The sequence below is a fragment of the Loxodonta africana genome, chromosome 7 (genome assembly GCF_030014295.1).
Source record: "Loxodonta africana isolate mLoxAfr1 chromosome 7, mLoxAfr1.hap2, whole genome shotgun sequence".
In the NCBI taxonomy this organism is placed as follows: Eukaryota; Metazoa; Chordata; class Mammalia; order Proboscidea; family Elephantidae; genus Loxodonta; species Loxodonta africana.
The window spans coordinates 88,362,869-88,384,598 of NC_087348.1; the positions used below are offsets into that span (position 1 = coordinate 88,362,869).

A 21,730-nucleotide genomic window follows, 5' to 3' on the forward strand; every position below is an offset into this window, starting at 1 on the left:
GCATGGAGCCCGGATAGACATTACTTTTAGGTGAATTTCCTGAATGAAAGCTCAGAGAAATTTCTTAAAAGAAATACAACATAGGAATGCTTTTGCTTCCAAAGCAAGTCTTTTAAAGCTTTAGATCTTTTCAAAGGTGACAGTATTCCGCATAAGCAATCCGCCATTGTTTCTTCTGTTCATGTCTTTTTATTAACTTCAGTTATTCGAATCACTGAAATAAGGGTTGCCTGTTGTCACAGTTTTGAAACACTTGAAACAAACTGGACCTGAGTCTCCAATACCTGGTGACAGTTTTCCTACTAACTTGCCCTAGGCCCCTCCTGACCTAGTTCCAATTCTTCCTTCTCTATGTCAGTTTTCTTCACTGAATCTCAATAAGTTCCTCACATAGAGGATACCGGAATTCCCATTGGCTCCCTTATGTTGCTGGGTATGTCAATTAGGGCATACTTTGACTTGAAACCCAAACCAAGCCCACTAACTGTATTTTGCAGATAAGATGAGGATCATTGGGGGCCCTCTTCGCGGCTGACTACCACACCAAATTTGAGATCACTAAAATGGCTAATGAATCTGGGTGAATTTTTAGTGCTTTTAAAAAATATCTGCGCTGGAAGCAACCAAGGTGTCCATCAACGGATGAATGGCTAAATAAATAAATTGTGGTATATTCACACAATGGAATACTATTCATCGATAAAGAATAGTGACGATTCTATGAAACATTTCATAACATGGAGGAACCTGGAAGGCATTATGCTGAGTGAAATTAGTCAGAGGCGAAAGGACAAATATTGTATAAGACCACTATTATAAGATCTTGAGAAATAGTATAAACTGAGAAGAACACATACTTCTGTGGTTACGAGGGTGGGAGGGTGGGAGAGGGTTTTTTACTGATTAATTAGTAGATAAGAACTGCTTTAGGTGAAGGGAAGGACAATACTCAATACATGGAAGGTCAGCTCAACTGGACTGGACCAAAAGCAAAGAAGTTTCTGGGATAAACTGAATGCTTCAAAGGTCAGCGGAGCAAGGGTGGGGGTTTTGGGACCATGGTTTAAGGGGACTTCTAAGTCAATTGGCAAAATAATTCTAGTATGAAAACATTCTGCATCCCACTTTGAAATGTGGCGTCTGAGGTCTTAAATGCTAACAAGCGGCCATCTAAGATGCATCAATTGGTCTCAACCCACCTGGATCAAAGGAGAATGAAGAACAGAAAGGTCACACAACAACTAAGAGCCCAAGAGACAGAAAGGGCCACATGAACCAGAGACCTACATCATCCTGAGACCAGAAGAACTAGTTGGTGCCCGGCCACAATCGACGACTGCCCTGACAGGGAGCGCAACAGAGAACCCCTGAGGGAGCGGGAGATCAGTGGGATGCAGACCCCAAATTCTCATAAAAAGACCATACTTAATAGTCTGACTGAGACTAGAGGAATCCCGGCGGTCATGGTCCCCAAACCTTCTGTTGGCACAGGACAGGAACCATCCCCGAAGACAACTCACCAGACATGAAAGGGACTTGACAGTGGGTAGGTGAGAGATGCTGATGAAGAGAGAGCTAATTATATCAAGTGGTCACTTGAGACTGTGTTGGCATGTCCTGTCTGGAGGGGGATGGGAGGATAGAGAGAGTTGGAAGCTGGCAAAATTGTCACGAAAGGAGAGACTGGAAGGGCTGACTCATTAGGGGGAGAGCAAGTGGGAGTACGGAGTAAGGTGTATATAAACTTATATGTGACAGTCTGACTTGATTTGTAAATGTTCACTTGAAGCTCAATAAAAGTTAATAAAAAAAATATCTGCCTAATTATACGATGTGATATTGAAAACACAAATGTACAAATAATACTGCCTCTTGGTATTAATAATTATTACTACTTTTTAATTCTTAATGAAAGAAACTCTTAAGAATTGTCTCTGTTTTGATATATTATCTCATACCATATTAGACAGATGTTGCTAACATTGACATAGTATGACTCTTGGGGTTCCTTAGTGTAATTGACAGAGGCTAGTACAAATGATGTTATCTTGCTAGAGTTTTTGGTGGTAGACTTCAATGAAAGGGTGATATTTGATCAGATACTGGAGGATATGAGGGAGTGAGGTTGGAGGCTACCTAGAGAAAATTTTCAAGGCAGAGGGAACAGAAAGTGCAAATGTTCTGAAGTTTTATTTTGCTGGCAAGGAGGACAAGATCTGCTGGGTGGAGAGGGTAGAAAATTAGATCAGAGAAGTAAAGGAACCCCAAATCTTGTACTGCCTTACAGACCTCTTTAAGGATTTCAGTTACTTTCTGAGGACAATGGGAAGCCAATGAGAGGTGTTCAACAGAGGAATGATCTGCTCTGCCTATCTTTTAAAAGAATCACTGTGGCTGCAGATGTGGAGTATAAACTATGGCTGTAATAATGGAAGGTAAGACAGCCTGGAAGCAGGGAGACTAGGAGGCTATTGCAGTGTTGCAGGTGAAGGAAGATGGTGAGTGCACCAGGGGTAGCACTGGAGGTTGTGATAGGGCCAGTGCTGGTTAGGCTCTGAAGGTAAAGCTGACAGATTTTATTAATGGACAGGATATGGATTATTAAAGAAAGAGAGGAGCCAAGTCTGACTCTAAAACTCAGGCCTTCTCTATTATCTACCACTTTGTTTTTTTGTTCATTTGTTTATTTATTTTTAGTATCTGTGGGTTTTGTTGAACATTATCTTCCAAATTTATTATTAATTAAAAATGGTTATGATTAGCTCTAAATATATTGCCATTTTGAAAAAGATTTTTCTAGTTTTCTGTTCATCTAAGTTTAAAAAAAAAATATGTTTCTTTTGGTCTTGTCTTTCCTATAGAAATATTTCCTAAAATGTCTCATGATTCTGCTTTTGAAATTTACTGCTGATGTTAAAAAGCTGACAGGAAGCTCTGTGAGCAAGGGCAGGGCTTTTTGACTGGTGGTCTATACTGTGGGCAGGCCAGCAAAGATGACTTTTCCAGGGAGGTAGCCCTGTATTTGTAGTTGTATTTGTCAGTATTTGTAGTTCTCTCATTTTACAGTGGTAATTTTTTCCATAGAAAAAAAATCCCCAACTCCTATTTGCTTGAGAAGAATAGTCTACAGCATTCAGGGAATAGTAATGACGGGCTCAGGAGCCCTGGTGACACAGTGGTGAAATTGCTTGGCTACTAACCAAAAGGGTAGTGGTTTGAACCCACCATCTGCTTTGGGGGAAGAAGATGTGGCAGTCTCCTTTAGTAAATATTTATAGCCTTGGAAACCCTATGGGGCAGTTGTCCTTTGTCCTATAGAGTGGCTAGGAGTTTGAATCAACTCTAAGGCAGTGAGTTCGGTTTTTGGTTTGGTTCAGAGGAAGGGCGAACAGGATCATAACCATTCTCGTTTCAGACATTCATTTCATCTTCATCCCAGGCTGTCATTTTATCTTGTCTCCAGTTCTACTTGGAGTCCAGTGTCTGTAGCTCTGTGAATAAATTTCTCTTCTTCTAGGGGGAAAGCACTCCAAGTAATCATATATGACAAAGTAGGACTTTCCTATAGGGTTTCCAAGGCTGTAATCTTTATAGAAGCAGATTGCCTCATCTTACTCCTACAGAGTTGCTGGTGGGTTTGAACCACTGACCTTTTGGTTAACAGCCAAGTGCTTAAAAGCTGCACAAATAAGGTTGCTATGTGATGGAATTGACTCCACAGCAAAAGGTTTTTGGTTTGAGGGGCAAGAGGAGGAATCAATTATCCTTATGTGGGATGTGGTAGAGAATGGGACTCTAACTGCTCCTTACCAACTTCTTACCATTTTTTTAGGCTATAGCCTCATTCTACCTTTGCAATTCCTGTTGGCCCCATTCCTAAGCCTCACTGGGTCCTGCTTCTTATACACCTTCTGCAGACCCTTACCTTTCCATGTCCCCTCCTGTCAAGTCATTTCTCACTCCTTCGTTGGTTTTCCATCTTTGTGTTTCATATTGTGATGTTACATGTACTTTGTTTCCTGTAAGATAAAATATGCAATTTTACTCTCATTCTCCTTATGTTTGAGTTGCTTATGAGACTAGGAAGGCAGAAAACTTTTTTCTTAGTTATCTAGTGATGCTATAACAGAAATACCACAAGTGGATACCTTTAACGAAGAAAAATTTGTTTTCTCACAGCTTAGAGGTCTGGAAGTCCAAATTCAGAGTGCCAGTTGTAAGTCTTTCTAACTCTGTCTGTTCTAGGGGAAGGCCTTTATCTCCTTTCAACATTTGTGGTCTTGGCATTCCTTTGAGATGTCCATGTGTCTTGGCATGAATCTTCCCCTGGGTCTAAGAGGATCTCAGCACAGGGACCACAAGTACAAAGATGTGTTTTGCTCCTGGCTTTTCTTTCTGGTGGTAGTGAGTTCCCTTTCCCCTCTCTTGTTTCTCTCTTCTTTTATTTCTTGGAGGATAAAAGGTGCGAATCAAGCAAAGGTGTGACTTGAGTAAGGTGGTGACATAGGCAGTGTCATAGATTGTTCTCCCAAAATTTCTGTCAACTTAGCTGGGGCATGAGTCCCAGTATTGTGTGATTGTCCAGTATTTTATGTGATTTCCCTAAAAAAAAAAATCCTATCAGTATGATGGAATGAGACAGATTAGTGGCAGTTATATTGATGAGATATACAAGATTAGATAGTGTCTTAAGCCAATCTCTTTGAAATATAAAAGAGAGAAGCAAGCAGAGAGACAGGGGGACCTCATACCACCAAGAAAGCAGTGCCAGGATTAGAGCATGTATTTTCGACCTGAGGTTCCTGTCAGAGATGCTCCCAGACCAAGGGAAGATTGATAAGAAGGACCTTCCTCCAGAGCCAAAAGAGAGAGAAAGCCTTCACCTGGAGATGATGCATTGAATTTGGACTTCTAGTTTACTAGACTGTGAGGAAATAAATTTCTCTTTGTTAAAGCTATCCACTTGTCGTATTTCTGTCATAGCAGCACTAGCTGACTAAGACAGGCAGTGACTTGAGTAAGGACATGACCTGAGAAAGACTCTGACTTGAGTTATACCCTTTCATAAGGGCATACACTCTACACTAATCTGGCCCTATCAACATAGAGAGGTGTAGGATTTACAACACATAAAATGGAAGATAATTAAAAAAAAATAATTACACAGTAACAAAAAATGGAGGACAATTATATCAGATCACAAAATGGAAGACAATTGCACAATACTGGGAATCATGGACTAGTGAAGATGACACAAATTTTTGGGAGACACAGTTCAATCCTTGACACCTTTCCTCTGTAATCTTAAAATCTGGAAGACCCCATGAGAATGTTAATGACATTACTCCATTGATTCCAGATTCTAGGGCTGCTACTAAGAACAATGTAAATTTTATTCTCATTTCTTTATAGTTTTTCTGTTCTGTCTCTCTAGGAAAGTTCCCCTTGTGGCACAAATTCTTGTGCTCACCCGGTAACCTACTGGTTTAGTGCTTGAATCCACCCAGTGGTGCCACAGAAGAAAGGCCTGGTAATTTGCATCCATAGAAATACAGGCAAGAAAACACTATGAAGCAGTTCTACCCTGGAACGCATGGTGTTGCCATGTGTCAGAATCACTTTGGCAGTAACAAGTTTGGTTTTTGGTGTTTTTGTCCTAGGAAAGTAGAGTACCTTTTCTTTATACTTGGAACCCTGAATTTTCACAATATGTGTCAGTGGGTTCTTTTTTTTTGTTTATCTTACTTGGCATTTGGTAGACTCTTTCTATTTGAAGACTTAAGTTTCATTTCATGTGAGGAAAATGTGCTTATATTGTTCAGGTCACATTTCTTCGATGAGTTCTTCTCATTCATTTTACTATACATTCAACTGTAGTTAAACCAGGATGGCAGAGAATTGTTTGTGTCAGCCATAAGCTTAGCACTGAATAGCAAGCAGAAGTAGTACACTGCTGAGAGAGGAGCAGTATCTTGGTGACAGACTTCTTCTGTGGTACAGTCATGTAAGGATAGATGAAAGCTGATGAGATAAACACAAAGAAAAACCCTTCAGCACACCTGACATCTTCACAAGCACAACACAACAGCAACTTGCTACTAGAAGAATTTGAAGCCTGTGGTACACTGAAAGAAATGATAGCAACAACAAAGACCAACATAGCACAACTCCTGGCTAGACTGACCAAATCCTCAGACTAAATGTGGGCTCAGAAGAGACATGTCCATTTCTAGGCATCAATACAATTTACCTCAGTCTCTACTCTTCTGCATACAATGCTCAATATTAGATAAAAATGGCAAGACACACAAAAAAGCAAAAGAATCCAACCCATTGTCAAGAGATTAATCACTACAGCTAGTCTGAGCAATTGCCCAATTGTTGAAACTGTGAAATAGGGATGTTAAAATGACTATAATTACTATGATAAAAGATTGACTGGAAAATTTGACAACATGAATGAAAAGATGAAGAATCTGAAAAAAGAAATAGAATCTCTAAGAAAGACTTAAAGAAAGAAGCTAGAAATAAAACAACACTATATCAGAGTTAAAGAATTTCTATGATGGGCTCATCAGTAAACTGACCACAGCTGAGGAGAGAATCAGTGAACTTGAAGAGAATGCCATTGAAAGTAACCTGAAACACAAACAAGTAAAGGAATTAAAAAAATGAAAAAAGAAAGAAAGAAAAAAAAAAAAGCACAGAGCATCCATGAGCTTTGGGATATGTAAGAGTCTAAAATATGTGATTGCTTTCTCATAAGTAAAAGAAAGATAGGGAGGCGGGGCCAAGATGGCAGACTAGGTGGACGCTACCGCGGATCCCTCTTGCAACAAAGACTTGGAAAAACAAGTGAATCGATCACATACATAACAATCTATGAACCCTGAACAACAAACACAGATTTAGAGATGGAGAACAAACAAATACGGGGAGGCAGCGATTGTTTTCAGAGCCTGGAGCCAGCGTCCCAGTCAGTGGATTTTCTGGAAAAACTAGTTTCCCAGTGATGGCTCGGAGACAGCAGTCCATATCAAACCACATAAAGAAGCAGACCATGACAGCTTCTCCAACCCCCCAAACAAAAGAATCAAAATCTTTCCCAAATGAAGATACAATCCTGGCATTATCAGATACAGAATATAAAAAACTAATTTACAGAATGCTCCAAGACATCACAAACGACATAAGGCAAACTGCAGAAAAAGCCAAGGAACACACCGATAAAACTGTTGAAGAGCTCAAAAAGATTATTCAAGAACATAGTGGAAAAATTAATAAGTTGCAAGAATCCATAGAGAGACAGCATGTAGAAATCCAAAAGATTAACAATAAAATTACAGAATTAGACAACGCAATAGGAAGTCAGAGGAGCAGACTCGAGCAATTAGAATGCAGACTGGGACATCTGGAGGACCAGGGAATCCACACCAACATAGCTGAAAAAAAATCAGATAAAAGAATTAAAAAAAATGAAGAAACCCTAAGAATCATGTGGGACTCCATCAAGAAGGATAACTTGCGGGTGATTGGAGTCCCAGAACAGGGAGGGGGGACAGAAAACACAGAGAAAATAGTTGAAGAACTCCTGACACAAAACTTCCCTGACATCATGAAAGATGAAAGGATATCTATCCAAGATGCTCAGCGAACCCCATTTAAGATTGATCCAAAAAGAAAAACACCAAGACATATTATCATCAAACTCGCCAAAACCAAAGATAAACAGAAAATTTTAAAAGCAGCCAGGGAGGAAAGAAAGGTTTCCTTCAAGGGAGAATCAATAAGAATTAGTTCAGACTACTCAGCAGAAACCATGCAGGCAAGAAGGGAATGGGACGACATATACAGAGCACTGAAGGAGAAAAACTGCCAGCCAAGGATCATATATCCAGCAAAACTCTCTCTGAAATATGTAGGCAAAATTAAGATATTTACAGATAAACACAAGTTTAGAGAATTTGCAAAAACCAAACCAAAGCTACAAGAAATACGAAAGGATATTGTTTGGTCAGAAAACCAATAATATCAGATACCAGCACAATACAAGGTCACAAAACAGAATGTCCTGATATCAACTCAAATAGGGAAATCACAAAAACAAACAAATTAAGATTAATTAAAAAAAAATACACATAACAGGGAATCATGGAAGTCAATAGGTAAAAGATCACAATAATCAAAAAGAGGGACTAAATACAGGAGGCATTGAACTGCCAGATGGAGAGTGATACAAGGCGATATAGAACGATACAAGTTAGGTTTTTACTTAGAAAAATAGGGGTAAATAATAAGGTAACCACAAAAAGGTATAACAACTCCATAAGTCAAGATAAAAGCCAAGAAAAACGTAACGACTCAACTAACATAAAGTCAAACACTATGAAAATGAGGATCTCACAATTTACTAAGGAAAACGTCTCAGCGCAAAAAAGTAGGTGGAAAAATGAAATTGCCAACAACACACATGAAAAGGCATCAAAATGACAGCACTAAAAACTTATTTATCTATAATTACGCTGAATGTAAATGGACTAAATGCACCAATAAAGAGACAGAGAGTCACGGACTGGATAAAGAAACACGATCCGTCTATATGCTGCCTACAAGAGACACACCTTAGACTTAGAGACACAAACAAACTAAAACTCAAAGGATGGAAAAAAATATATCAAGCAAACAATAAGCAAAAAAGAAGAGGAGTAGCAATATTAATTTCTGACAAAATAGACTTTAGACTTAAATCCACCACAAAGGGTAAAGAACGACACTATATAATGATAAAAGGGACAATTGATCAGGAAGACATAACCATATTAAATATTTATGCACCCAATGACAGGGCTGCAAGATACATAAACCAAATTTTAACAGAATTGAAAAGTGAGATAGACACCTCTACAATTATAGTAGGAGACTTCAACACACCACTTTCGGAGAAGGACAGGACATCCAGTAAGAAGCTCAATAGAGACACGGAAGACCTACTTACAACAATCAACCAACTTGACCTCATTGACTTATACAGAACTCTCCACCCAACTGCTGCAAAGTATACTTTTTTTTTTCTAGTGCACATGGAACATTCTCTAGAATAGACCACATATTAGGTCATAAAACAAACCTTTGCAGAGTCCAAAACATCGAAATATTCCAAAGCATCTTCTCAGACCACAAGGCAATAAAACTAGAAATCAATAACAGAAAAACTAGGGAAAAGAAATCAAATACTTGAAAACTGAACAATACCCTCCTGAAAAAAGACTGGGTTATAGAAGACATCAAGGAGGGAATAAGGAAATTCATAGAATGCAACGAGAATGAAAATACTTCCTATCAAAACCTCTGAGACACAGCAAAAGCAGTGCTCAGAGGCCAATTTATATCGATAAATGCACACATACAAAAAGAAGAAAGAGCCCAAAGCAGAGAACTGTCCCTACAACTTGAACAAATAGAAAGTGAGCAACAAAAGAACCCATCGGGCACCAGAAGAAAACAAATAATAAAAATTAGAGCTGAACTAAATGAATTAGAGAACAGAAAAACAATTGAAAGAATTAACAGAGCCAAAAGCTGGTTCTTTGAAAAAATTAACAAAATTGATAAAGCATTGGCTAGACTGACTAAAGAAATACAGGAAAGGAAACAAATAACCCAAATAAGAAATGAGAAGGACCACATCACAACAGAACCAAATGAAATTAAAAGAATCATTTCAGATTACTACGAAAAATTGTACTCTAACAAATTTGCAAACCTAGAAGAAATGGATGAATTCTTGGAAAAACACTACCTACCTAAACTAACACATTCAGAAGTAGAACAACTAAATAGACCCGTAACAAAAAAAGAGATTGAAACGGTAATCAAAAAACTGCCAACAAAAAAAAGCCCTGGCCAGGACGGCTTCACTGCAGAGTTCTACCAAACTTTCAGAGAAGAGTTAACACCACTACTACTGAAGGTATTTCAAAGCATAGAAAATGATGGAATACTACCCAACTCATTCTATGAAGCCACCATCTCCCTGATACCAAAACCAGGTAAAGACATTACAAAAAAAAGAAAATTATAGTCCTATATCCCTTATGAACATAGATGCAAAAATCCTCAACAAAATTCTAGCCAATAGAATCCAACAACACATCAAAAAAAAAAAATTCACCACGATCAAGTGGGATTTATACCAGGTATGTAAGGCTGGTTTAATATCAGAAAAACCATTAATGTAATCCATCACATAAATAAAACAAAAGATAAAAACCACATGATCTTATCAATTGATGCAGAAAAGGCATTTGACAAAGTCCAACACCAATTCATGATAAAAAATCTTACCAAAATAGGAATTGAAGGAAAATTCCTCAACATAATAAAGGGCATCTATGCAAAGCCAACAGCCAATATCACTCTAAATGGAGAGAACCTGAAAGCATTTCCCTTGAGAACGGGAACCAGACAAGGATACCCTTTATCACCGCTCTTATTCAACATCGTACTTGAAGTCTTAGCCAGAGCAATTAGGCTAGACAAAGAAATAAAGGGCATCGGATTGGCAAGGAGGAAGTAAAGTTATCACTATTTGCAGATGACATGATCTTATACACAGAAAACCCTAAGGAATCCTCCAGAAAACTACTGAAACTAATAGAAGAGTTTGGCAGAGTCTCAGGTTATAAGATAAACATACAAAAATCACTTGGATTCCTCTACATCAACAAAAAGAACACTGAAGAGGAAATAACCAAATCAATACCATTCACAGTAGCCCCCAAGAAGATAAAATACTTAGGAATAAATCTTACCAAGGATGTAAAAGACCTATACAAACAAAGCTACAAAGCTCTACTACCAGAAATTCAAAAGGACATACTTAAGTGGAAAAACATACCTTGCTCATGGATAGGAAGACTTAACATAGTAAAAATGTCTATTCTACCAAAAGCCATCTATACATATAACGCACTTCTGATCCAAATTCCAATGTCATATTTTAAGGGGATAGAGAAACAAATCACCAATTTCATATGGAAGGGAAAGAAGCCCTGGATAAGCAAAGCATTACTGAAAAAGAAGAAGAAAGTGGGAGGCCTCACTGCACCTGATTTCAGATCCTATTATACAGCCACAGTAGTCAAAACAGCCTGGTACTGGTACAACAACAGGCACATAGACCAATGGAACAGAATTGAGAACCCTGATATAAATCCATCCAAGTAAGAGCAGCTGATATTTGACAAAGGACCAGTGTCAGTAAATTGGGGAAAAGATAGTCTTTTTAACAAATGGTGCTGGCATAACTGGTTATCCATTTGCAAAAGAATGAAACAGGACCCATACCTCACACCATGCACAAAAACTAACTCCAAGTGGATCAAAGACCTAAACATAAAGACTAAAACGATAAAGATCATGGAAGAAAAAATAGGGACAACCCTAGGAGCCCTAATACAAGGCATAAACAGAATACAAAACATTACCAAAAATGATGAAGAGAAACCCGATAACTGGGAGCTCCTAAAAATCAAACACCTATGCTCATCCAAAGACTTCACCAAAAGAGTAAAAAGACCACTTACAGACTGGGAAAGAATTTTCAGCTATGACTTCTCCGACCAGCGCCTGATCTCTAAAATCTATATGATTCTGTCAAAACTCAACCACAAAAAGACAAACAACCCAATCAAGAAGTGGGCAAAGGATATGAACACGCACTTCACTAAAGAAGATATTCAGGCAGCCAACAGATACATGAGAAAATGCTCTCGATCATTAACCATTAGAGAAATGCAAATTAAAACTACGATGAGATTCCATCTCACACCAACAAGGCTGGCATTAATCCAAAAAGCACAAAATAATAAATGTTGGAGAGGCTGCAGAGAGATTGGAACTCTTATACACTGCTGGTGGGACTGTCAAATGGTACAACCACTTTGGAAATCTATCTGGCGTTATCTTAAACAGTTAGAAATAGAACTACCATACAACCCAGAAATCCCACTCCTTGGAATATACCCTAGAGATACAAGAGCCTTCACACAAACAGATACATGCACACCCATGTTTATTGCAGCTCTGTTTACAATAGCAAAAAGCTGGAAGCAACCAAGGTGTCCATCAACGGATGAATGGGTAAATAAATTGTGGTATATTCACACAATGGAATACTACGCATCGATAAAGAACAGTGACGAATCTGTGAAACATTTCATAACATGGAGGAACCTGGAAGGCATTATGCTGAGCGAAATGAGTCAGAGGCAAAAGGACAAATATTGTATAAGACCACTATTATAAGATCTTGAGAAATAGTAAAAACTGAGAAGAACACATACTTGTGTGGTTACGAAGGGGGGAGGGAGGTAGGGTGGGAGGGAGAGGGTTTTTTATTGATTAATCAGTAGATAAGAACTGCTTTGGGTGAAGGGAAAGACAACACTCAATACATGGAAGGTCAGCTCAATTGGACTGGACCAAAAGCAAAGAAGTTTCTGGGATAAAATGAATGCTTCAAAGGTCCGGGGAGCAGGGGCGGAGGTCTGGGGAACATGGTTTGAGGGGACTTCTAAGTCAATTGGCAAAATAATTCTAGTATGAAAACATTCTGCATCCCACTTTGAAATGTGGCGTCTGGGGTCTTAAATGCTAACAAGCGGCCATCTAAGATGCATCAATTGGTCTCAACCACCTGGATCAAAGGAAAATGAAGAATACCAAGGTCACACGACAACTAGGAGCCCAAGAGACAGAAAGGGCCACATGATCCAGAGACCTACATCATCCTGAGGCCAGAAGAACTAGTTGGTGCCTGGCCACCATCGATGACTGCCCTGACAGGGAGCACAACAGAGAACTCCTGAGGGAGCGGGAAATCAGTGGGATGCAGACCCCAAATTCTCATAAAAAGACCATACTTAATGGTCTGACTGAGACTAGAGGAATCCCGGCGGCCATGCTCCCCAGACCTTCTGTTGGCACAGGACGGGAACCATCCCCGAAGACAACTCATCAGACATGAAAGGGACTGGTCAGCGGGTGGGAGAGAGATGCTGATGAAGAGTGAGCTAATTATATCAGGTGGTCACTTGAGAGTGTGTTGGCAACTCTTGTCTGGAGGGGGGATGGGAGGATAGAGAGAGAGGGAAGCTGGCAAAATTGTCACGAAAGGAGAGACTGAAAGGGCTGACTCAATAGGGGGAGAGCAAGTGGGAGTACAGAGTAAGATGTATGTAAACTTATATGTGACAGACTGATTGGATTTGTAAATGTTCACTTGAAGCTTAATAAAAGTTAATAAATAAGAAAAAAAAAAAGAAAGATAGGATCAAGCAGAATATATGCTTAGAGGCAATGGCTATGATTTTCCAAAAATAATGAAAACCATTAAAACACAGATTCAAGGAACTGAGAGAATCCCAGACAGGATAAATTCTGAAACAATAACACCATCAGCTGCTGAAAATCAAAGATGAAGAGAAAATCTTGAGAACAACAGGAGAAGAAAACTCTTTATGTACTGAGAAAAAAAATAGCAACTATACCAGAATATTTGTCAGAAGCTATTTTTTTATGCAATCCAGTAGACAATGGTGTGACTGCTCTCAAACACCAGTAGAAAAACTCCAGTTCAAAATTCTATACTTATTTAATAGTTCTAAAACTGAAGGTAAAATAAAAATTTATCTCAAAAAAAAAAAAAAGAGAAATATTACAAGAAATGTTTAGGAAGTTGTTCAGATAGGAGTATGATACCAAATAGAAACTTGAGTCTCCACAAGGACATGAAGGGCACCAGAAATGGCATAAATAAAAGTAAATGTAGAGAAGACATTGTTTTACCTATTTTTAAATGCCCCAAAAAATAATTGACTGACTAATGCAAAAATAGTAACAAAGTATTGTGAGATGCAGAGTACATGTAAAAGTAAAATACATGACAATAGCATGAAGAAAGGAAGAAATTGGAATTATTCTTTTGTAAGGTTCTTCACTTTATATAGAGTGGTATGATATTATTTTAAGGTAAAAGGTATATACCATAAGCCCTAGCAACCACTAAAATATTTTAGAAAAGAGGTATAAATAATAAGCCAGTAATAATAGAGTTAAAATAGAATCACAAAAAATACAAAATCTAAAAGAAGACATAAAAAGTGACTATATTTTTCTATGGGAAAACTGGAAAACAACTAACAATATGGTAGATTTTAATCCAGCCATATCAATAATTACATTAAAAATGAAGATTATAGAATACCTGTTTAAAGACAGGGGTTGTCTAATTGTATAAAAAACCAGAACCAACTGTATGCTGTGTTCAAAGTCTACATTAAATATAAATAGATGATAGATAGACAGACAGATAGATAGATGGACAGATGATAGATAGATAGATACAGGGAGAATAAAAGGATGTAGAAAGATGTATCATGTAAATACTAATCCAAGAAAGCTAGAGTGGCTATATTATCAGGAAAATAAATATTACCAGAGATAAAGAGGGACATTACTTAAGGGTAACAAGATCAATCCATCAAGAAGACATATTAATCCTGAATATTTTATACACTAACAAAAGATTTGCAAACTGCATAAAACAACACCAATGGAAAGGTGTAGCTAGAGATTTCAAAACTCTTCTCTTGGTAATCAATAGAACAAGTTGACAAAAACAAAACAAAACAAAAAACCGCTGGATTGAATATCTAAATATACTGCCAAATAACTAGTCTTAATTGACATTTGTAGAATACGTAGCAGTAGTAGAAAATTCATTCCTTTCAACTGTTCTGGAACATTCATGACGGTAGACTATACTGTGGCTGTCTCAGTTATCTAGTGCTTCTATAACAGAAATACCACAAGTGGATGTTAAAAAACAGAAATTTATTTTCTTACAGTTTAGAGGGCTAGAACTTGGAATTCAGAGCACCAGCTCAGGAGGAAGGCTTTCTCTCTGCTGTCTCTGGAGGAAGGTCCTCATCTCTTCCACTTCTGCTTCCTGGTTCACTGCAGATCTCCATGCTTCCTGGTTCGTTGCAGATCTTGGCATCTATCTTACTTCATCTATGCTCTGCTCCCTTGTTTAATCTTTTTTATATCTCAAAAAAGAATGACTCAAGATACATCCTACACTAATCCTACCTCAATAACATAACAAAGACAACCCATTCTTTTTTTTTTAATAGTTTTTATTGTGCTTTAAGTGAAAGTTTACAAATCAAATCAGTCTCTCACACAAGAACCCATATACATCTTGCTACACACTCCCAATTACTCGCCCCCTAATGAGACAGCTTGCTCTCTCCCTCCACTCTCTCTTTTCATGTCCTTTTCACCAGCTTCTAACCCCCTCCACCCTCTTATCTCCCCTCCAGGAAGGAGAAAAGACAACCCATTCTTAAAGGGGATTTCAACCACAGGCATAGAGGTTAGGAATTATAACATTTGTTTTGGGGGGCATAATTCAACCCATAGCAGTGGCCATAAAACAAGCCTCAACAAATTCAAAATAAATTATACAGAAAGAAGGAACAAAGCAAAAGGAGACTAGAATCTAAGAAAGGACAGATCACCATGAACAGTGAGAGGGAGAAAGCAGCTATCAGATGGATTGAGCTATTAAAACTAAAACACTTGTAGCTGAGTGGGAGCAGGTTTCAGAGCTTGGACAATGCAGGGGAAAGAAAGCCTAGTCTTTGAGGCTTACATATGAGAACAGAGAAGGGCTGAACTGGAGGACCAAGGCACAGGATCAATATTAAAGACGGTGAAATGCATTACAGAAATCCCTGTCTTTGCAGCATGAAGTAACCGCTAGCAAAACTCTTCGGCGTATGGTCACGTTGTGGCACATGAGCCTACAATCCTGGAATCCAAACACGACACTGTTACCTGAAGAAGAAAGAGAAGAAAGTGGGATTTCTAATTTCTGCCTCCAAGTCACCTCCAGGAAGGCAACCACTTGTAAGCGATAAATATTTGTTGGAAGAGGAAGAATCAGTGATTCAATGAGTGTAGTTAAACAGCACATTGCCCTGGGTGCCAAGCTGCTTGGTGGGAATGGACTGAGATGCCTGAGGTGGGTCCTTGATGGGTCCACCTCCCCCAGCCTGGAATCCTTCCTACTGAGCCTTCGTTTCCTGAAAGCCCTACCACAAACAAGTCCCAGTCTTTTTTAATTCCTGTCATCCCTTAGAATCTAATAGCATCTTTTTCCCTGACAATCTTATAGAACCCAAGCGCCCAGAGATTCTTCAGCAAATCATTTTTCTCCTGATAGGTTTATTGGTCCTGCTAAGGGTCAGTGACAACATGCACTAGAACCAAAGGACCCTGTCCTAGCTCTTTAGGGGAAAAAATCCTCCCCCCCTCTCTGCTCCGGCCGCCTCCAGCTCCTGAGAGAGCCACCTTCCTGAAAATTTGGCAAGATTCTTGCCAGGAGGGCTTCTCATTCTCCACCTACCATCATAGTACTTCTTCAGAAGGCACTCCCCTTGATCCGGGGCACGACAGGCGGTCCTCTGACCTAAACAGCTCCCATCAGGTTTGACATAAGCACACTTCTGACAATATAAAGCTGAAAAGTCAAAAGGAGAATAATGAAACTCTTTCTGGGCTCACTTTTGCTGCTGGTCAGGAGACAGTGCCTGCCACCTGGCCCACACGTGGCATGAACAATGGCTGGGTCCCCATACACATTGTCATAGATTATTGAGCTAAAAGCTTGGTTTGATTTCTCTGGCATTGGCTTAAATCAGTGGAGCCTCTCCTGCATCTTCAGGGGGCATGTGCCAAGAACCTTTGTGCAGAGGAGTCACGTGTGCCTCTGGGGCAAGGCCTGCGCCCAAGCGAAGACAGAATATCTATACTCGCAGGTACTCAAAAAAAAAAAAAAAAAAAAAAAAAAAATTCCTCAGGCTTCCTGAAATGGATTGCATTGCTGGAGAGAAAAATCATGATCTACATGCACTTCCCCCAGGCCTAATATCCTGTGACCTGAGGACCCTGCTCTCAGTCCTTTCACAACAACTTTCATCACCTGTCCTCACCACTCACAAAGAACCTTCCTAGATGCCTTTCAACTCAAATTCAGGGCTTTCAGAAAGAAAGCTTGAGGAATTTGGGAGTGTTATGAATTAGAACTATGTGAGGAACTTTTTAATTTTGAGGTGCCAGTAGGTGTAACCGGGGGAATTTCAGGACTAAAATGAAGCACTCCATTCTGAAATTAAAATGAAGGTTTTACTTCTACACTCCTGATAACCATTAGGCTTCTGTTCAAGTTTGCTATTTGGAAAACAAAGCTCAGTTGTACTTGTTATTTTAGAGAGTTCTTAATGCTGACCTTAGAAAAAGCTTCATTGAGTTGTTAATTAGAGCCTATAGATAAACATGTTTTAACCACCTCAAAGTAAATTCCTCAGAAAACACATAGGCATTATCACTTTTTCTCTCAGCTAAGTAAGCAGAGTTTATTTATGTTCTCCTAACTAATGGTGGAAATTCTGGTGGCGTAGTGGTTAAGTGCTGTGGCTGCTAACCAAAGGGTCAGCGGTTTGAATCCGCCAGGCGCTCCTTGGAAACTCTATGGGGCAGTTCTACTCTGTTCTATAGGGTTGCTATGAGTCGGAAACAACTCGAGGGCACTGGATTTGTTTTTTTTTAACTAATGGTAGGAGCCCTGGTGGCATAGTGGTTAAGACCTAGGCTGCTAACCAAAAGGTTGGCAGTTCAAATCCACCAGCTGTGCCTTGGAAACACGCTGGGGCAGTTCTACTCTGTCCTACAGATTTACTATGAGTTGGAATCAACTCAGTGGCACCTAACAACAACACAACAACTAATGGCCAGTTCTGTATCTAAAGATTCCAGTTAAGTTGCCCAGCTGCGAATATATCACTAAACTTCCACATCGCTTAACTTTCATGTCAAAATTGTTTATACTTTTCATTTTAGAAGTATTGCTCTAATTAAATTGTATCAGGTATGAGAGATTTGTGTTACACTAGAAACTGATTTAGAGAAAGCTTTTCAGTTAATTGCGACCCTTGTAAAGTCTCACCTTTCCTACCATTGCTTTGATATGAAACTGTTATCTGCACTCACTCTACTTGCTAAATTTCTTTGTTTTGCCTGTAAGGCAGAGCATAGTTACAGCCAAACTGAATGCATACTCTCCCAAGGTTCATTGATTCAATAAACTTTATTTCTTTTTAATATCAAATTGGAGTGTTGGTCCAGTGACTTTACCAGGATAGTACTTGCGTGGGAAGTAGGTTGAGCCTGAAGTAAAATAGAGGAGAAAGGAGGAAGAAATGAAGAGCAGCAATTTGGGCCAAAAGCAAAGGAGGAAGCAAAGGAGAGTGGAGGCTTAGGAGGAGGTAAACAAGTGCCGGTGGGTTGGAGGCTGTGGACGTCATCTCTATGGGGAAAGTCAGGACTATCCTTGCACCTTACTCCTCACTTCCCCATGGACTAATAATCCACAGCCGCCTGTGTGGGTTCTGCTTGCCTAGACCTAGCCACCGCTATCCTTCCAGACATCCCCAAAGCTTACCTTGCAGGAAGCCCAACAGCAAGGAAAGGTTCAGCAGTAGCAGCAGGAGATGCTTACCCATCTTAGAACACAACACCAAGGTGGAGCAGAAGGCAGAACAGAGCCAGCAGGTGCTTCACATACTCAGAGTGTCTATTTTATAACCCTAGGCTAGAGGGATAGCCAATGATAGTGCAGGTAGAGGGTGTATTTCTCTTGCTAGAAGGGAGCCATGGCTCTGGCTCCTCCCATCATCCTTGGCTCTGCTCTTCTCCACACTCAGCCAAAGGAGCCGTGTTCTTTCTGTCTCATTTTAATTAGCTTTAGGAAAAATCTTGTCTACTTTTTTTTTTTTACTTTACTCAGCCAAAGGATTTGTGAAACTCAGGTGAGTTGCTGACCCTGGATCACACTGGCCTCAACAGTTCACACTTCACAGGACTATTTTTGCCAAAATACGGTGGGAATAAAGATATCTGAAGTTTGAAATAAAGTTAATATCAGAGAAATGGATATGTACTTTGACTGTTTCTAAATACAGCCCTGAGCACAAAATAGGAGTATGGGGGTTACCTTCCAGATTGCATTCCAGACTAGATGTTGTTGTGAGCTGCTGTCCAGTCAACGTAGGACCCATGTGTTGTAACAGAGCACAACTACTCCACAAGGTTTTCTTGTTTATAATGCTTAAGGAAGTAGATCATCAGGCCTCTTGCTCTATGGTGCTGCTGGATGGTTTGGAACTGTCAACTTGTTTAGCAGCAGATACAAAACACTTGTGTAACTCAAGCTCCTTCCGTACTAGACTCAATTTAATCCATAACAATAATGTTGGTCGTAAGTATTTACACAGGTGCTGCAAGAATGCTAATTTATCACATCCAAAAAACCAAACCAAACCCAGTGCTGTCGAGTCGATTCCGACTCATAGCGACCCTATAGGACAGAGTAGAACTGCCCCATAGAGTTTCCAAGGAGTGCCTGGAGGATTCGAACTGCCGACGCTTTGGTCAGCAGCCATAGCTCTTAACCACTACGCCACCAGGGTTTCCATTTATCACATGGGCCTCTTAAATTTGCTTTGCTGAATGTTTTTATAAGACATCTCAGATGGAATTTGTAAAAATCTCTCAAAGCTAGGAAATGAAGTCAAGAACTTGCTACCAGATTTCACCTGTAGTATCCACAGATTTGAGTGAGTTCCCCTCTTCTTGAAGTCCTAAAATTTTATAAGGCCCTCTTCTGATTTGATAACACTCCCCACATGACTCATAACATTTCAAATAAATCTAATAATCTGTAGTGCCTATGTTTACAAATAGAAAGAAAACAAATATTTTGAGACTTTTCTGAGGGTCTGCTAGGAAATGTGAAAAGACAAGTTTTACACGTGAAGATATCACACAGGATTACATTTTGAGAGGTTTTAAGATTTGGTTAAATAGAATCACAGGTCATAGAGAAAAATAGTTGGCTATTTTTTTTTATTTATATAACCAAAGTGACAACAAAAACATTTTTAAAGTAATTGTAGGAGGAAAAATGATTATATATTAATCTGGTTTTTCATAAGTGAGAGGATTTGGATTTTGTTAAACAATTGAGGAAATGATAAGATCAACATGAGGTCAGAAATTTATTCTGATAAGATATAGAATCTTTGCCTTCAGGAAGATTTTGAAGAAGATAAACTTTTACAGGCTGTTCCTAAGAGCAATCCAGTAATTAAAGAAAAATTTGTCATTTTAACAGAGAGAAAACCAAATTCTAGCTTTGTATACTATTTGATACTAAAGATTTCAAAAAATCCTATCAAGTCTTAGTGTGTTTGACTGTAAGAACATCCCTTTACCACCAACCTTATACTACTTTTCATACACATAGAGTTGCCCCACACATTCTTTGCTCTCAGTCTAGAACAACTAGATTTTTGCATTAGAACAAAATTACTATTTGTAACAGAATCCATTTAGTACAACTTGGCTAATTTAGCTAAAATCCAACATTTTTTTAAAAATAATTTTTATTGTGCTTTAAGTCAAAGTTTAAAATCAAGTCAATCTGTCACATATAAGCTTATATACACCTTACTGCATACTCCCACTTACTCTCCCCCTAATGAGTCAGCCCGCTCCCTCCTTCCAGTCTCTCCTTTCGTGACAATTTTGCCAGTTTCTAACCCTCTCTACCCTCCTATCTCCCCTCCAGACAGGAGATGCCAACACAGTCTCAAGTGTCCACCTGATACAAGTAGCTCACTCTTCATCTGCATCTCTCTCCAACCCATTGTCTAGTCCCTTCCATGTCTGATGAGTTGACTTCGGGAATGGTTCCTGTCCTGGGTCAGTAGGAGGTTTGGGGACCATGACTGCTGGGATTCTTCTAGTCTCAGTCAGACCATTAAGTCTGGTCTTTTTATGAGAATTTGGGGTCTGCATCCCACTGTTCTCCTGCTCCCTCAGGGGTTCTCGGTTGTGCTCCCTGTCAGGGCAGTCATCGTTGTGGCTGAGCACCATCTAGTTCTTCTGGTCCCAGGACGATGTTAAGTCTCTAGTTCATGTGGCCCTTTCTGTCTCTTGGGCTCATAGTTGTCGTGTGACCTTGGTGTTCTTCATTTTCCTTTGCTCCAGGTGGGTTGAGACCAATTGATGCATCTTAGATGGCCACTTGTTAGCATTTAAGACCCCAGACGCCACACTTCAAAGTGGGATGCAGAATGTTTTCATACTAGAATTATTTTGCCAATTGACTTAGAAGTCCCCTTAAGCCATAGTCCCCAAACCCCCGCCCTTGCTCTGCTGACCTTCGAAGCATTCATTTTATCCTGGAAACTTCTTTGCTTTTGGTCCAGTCCAATTGAGCTGACCTTCCCTGTATTGAGTGTTGGCCTTCCTTTTACCTAAAGTAGTTCTTATCTACTAACTAATCAGTGAATAACCCTCTCCCACCCTCCCTCCCTCCGCTCCCCCCGTAACCACAAAAGTATGTGTTCTTCTCAGTTTATACTATTTCTCAAGATCTTGTAATAGTGGTCTATACAATATTTGTCCTTTTGCCTCTGACTAATTTCACTCAGCATAATGCCTTCCAGGTTCCTCCATGTTATGAAATGTTTCACAGATTCATCATTGTTCTTTATCGATGTGTAGTATTCCATTGTGTGAATATACCATAATTTATTTA

At 39.3% G+C, this 21,730-nt stretch overlaps 1 protein-coding gene across 1 annotated transcript; it reads right to left on the bottom strand.

Annotated features, from left to right (window-relative positions):
- Nucleotides 1–14,874: 14,874 nt before the first annotated feature.
- LOC135231729 (prostate and testis expressed protein 14-like) lies at nt 14,875–18,630 on the bottom strand. Its single transcript, XM_064288661.1, has 3 exons — nt 18,569–18,630; nt 16,475–16,588; nt 14,875–15,903 (listed from the first exon to the last, which is right to left on the bottom strand). The coding sequence occupies exons 1-3, from the start codon at nt 18,627–18,629 to the stop codon at nt 15,770–15,772; spliced, it is 309 nt and encodes a 102-aa protein (XP_064144731.1). The 5' UTR covers nt 18,630; the 3' UTR covers nt 14,875–15,769.
- Between the last annotated feature and the right edge of the window lie 3,100 nt (nt 18,631–21,730).

What these genes read in the sequence shown, in the direction of transcription:
- LOC135231729 (XM_064288661.1), bottom strand. Translation starts at nt 18,629, where the DNA reads ATGGGTAAGCATCTCCTGCTGCTACTGCTGAACCTTTCCTTGCTGTTG. An exon ending in GCTGTTGGGCTTCCTGCAAG is followed by an intron (nt 16,589 to 18,568) that starts GTAAGCTTTGGG and finishes TTGACTTTTCAG; the next exon opens with CTTTATATTGTCAGAAGTGT. An exon ending in TCTGAAGAAGTACTATGATG is followed by an intron (nt 15,904 to 16,474) that starts GTAGGTGGAGAA and finishes TTTCTTCTTCAG; the next exon opens with GTAACAGTGTCGTGTTTGGA.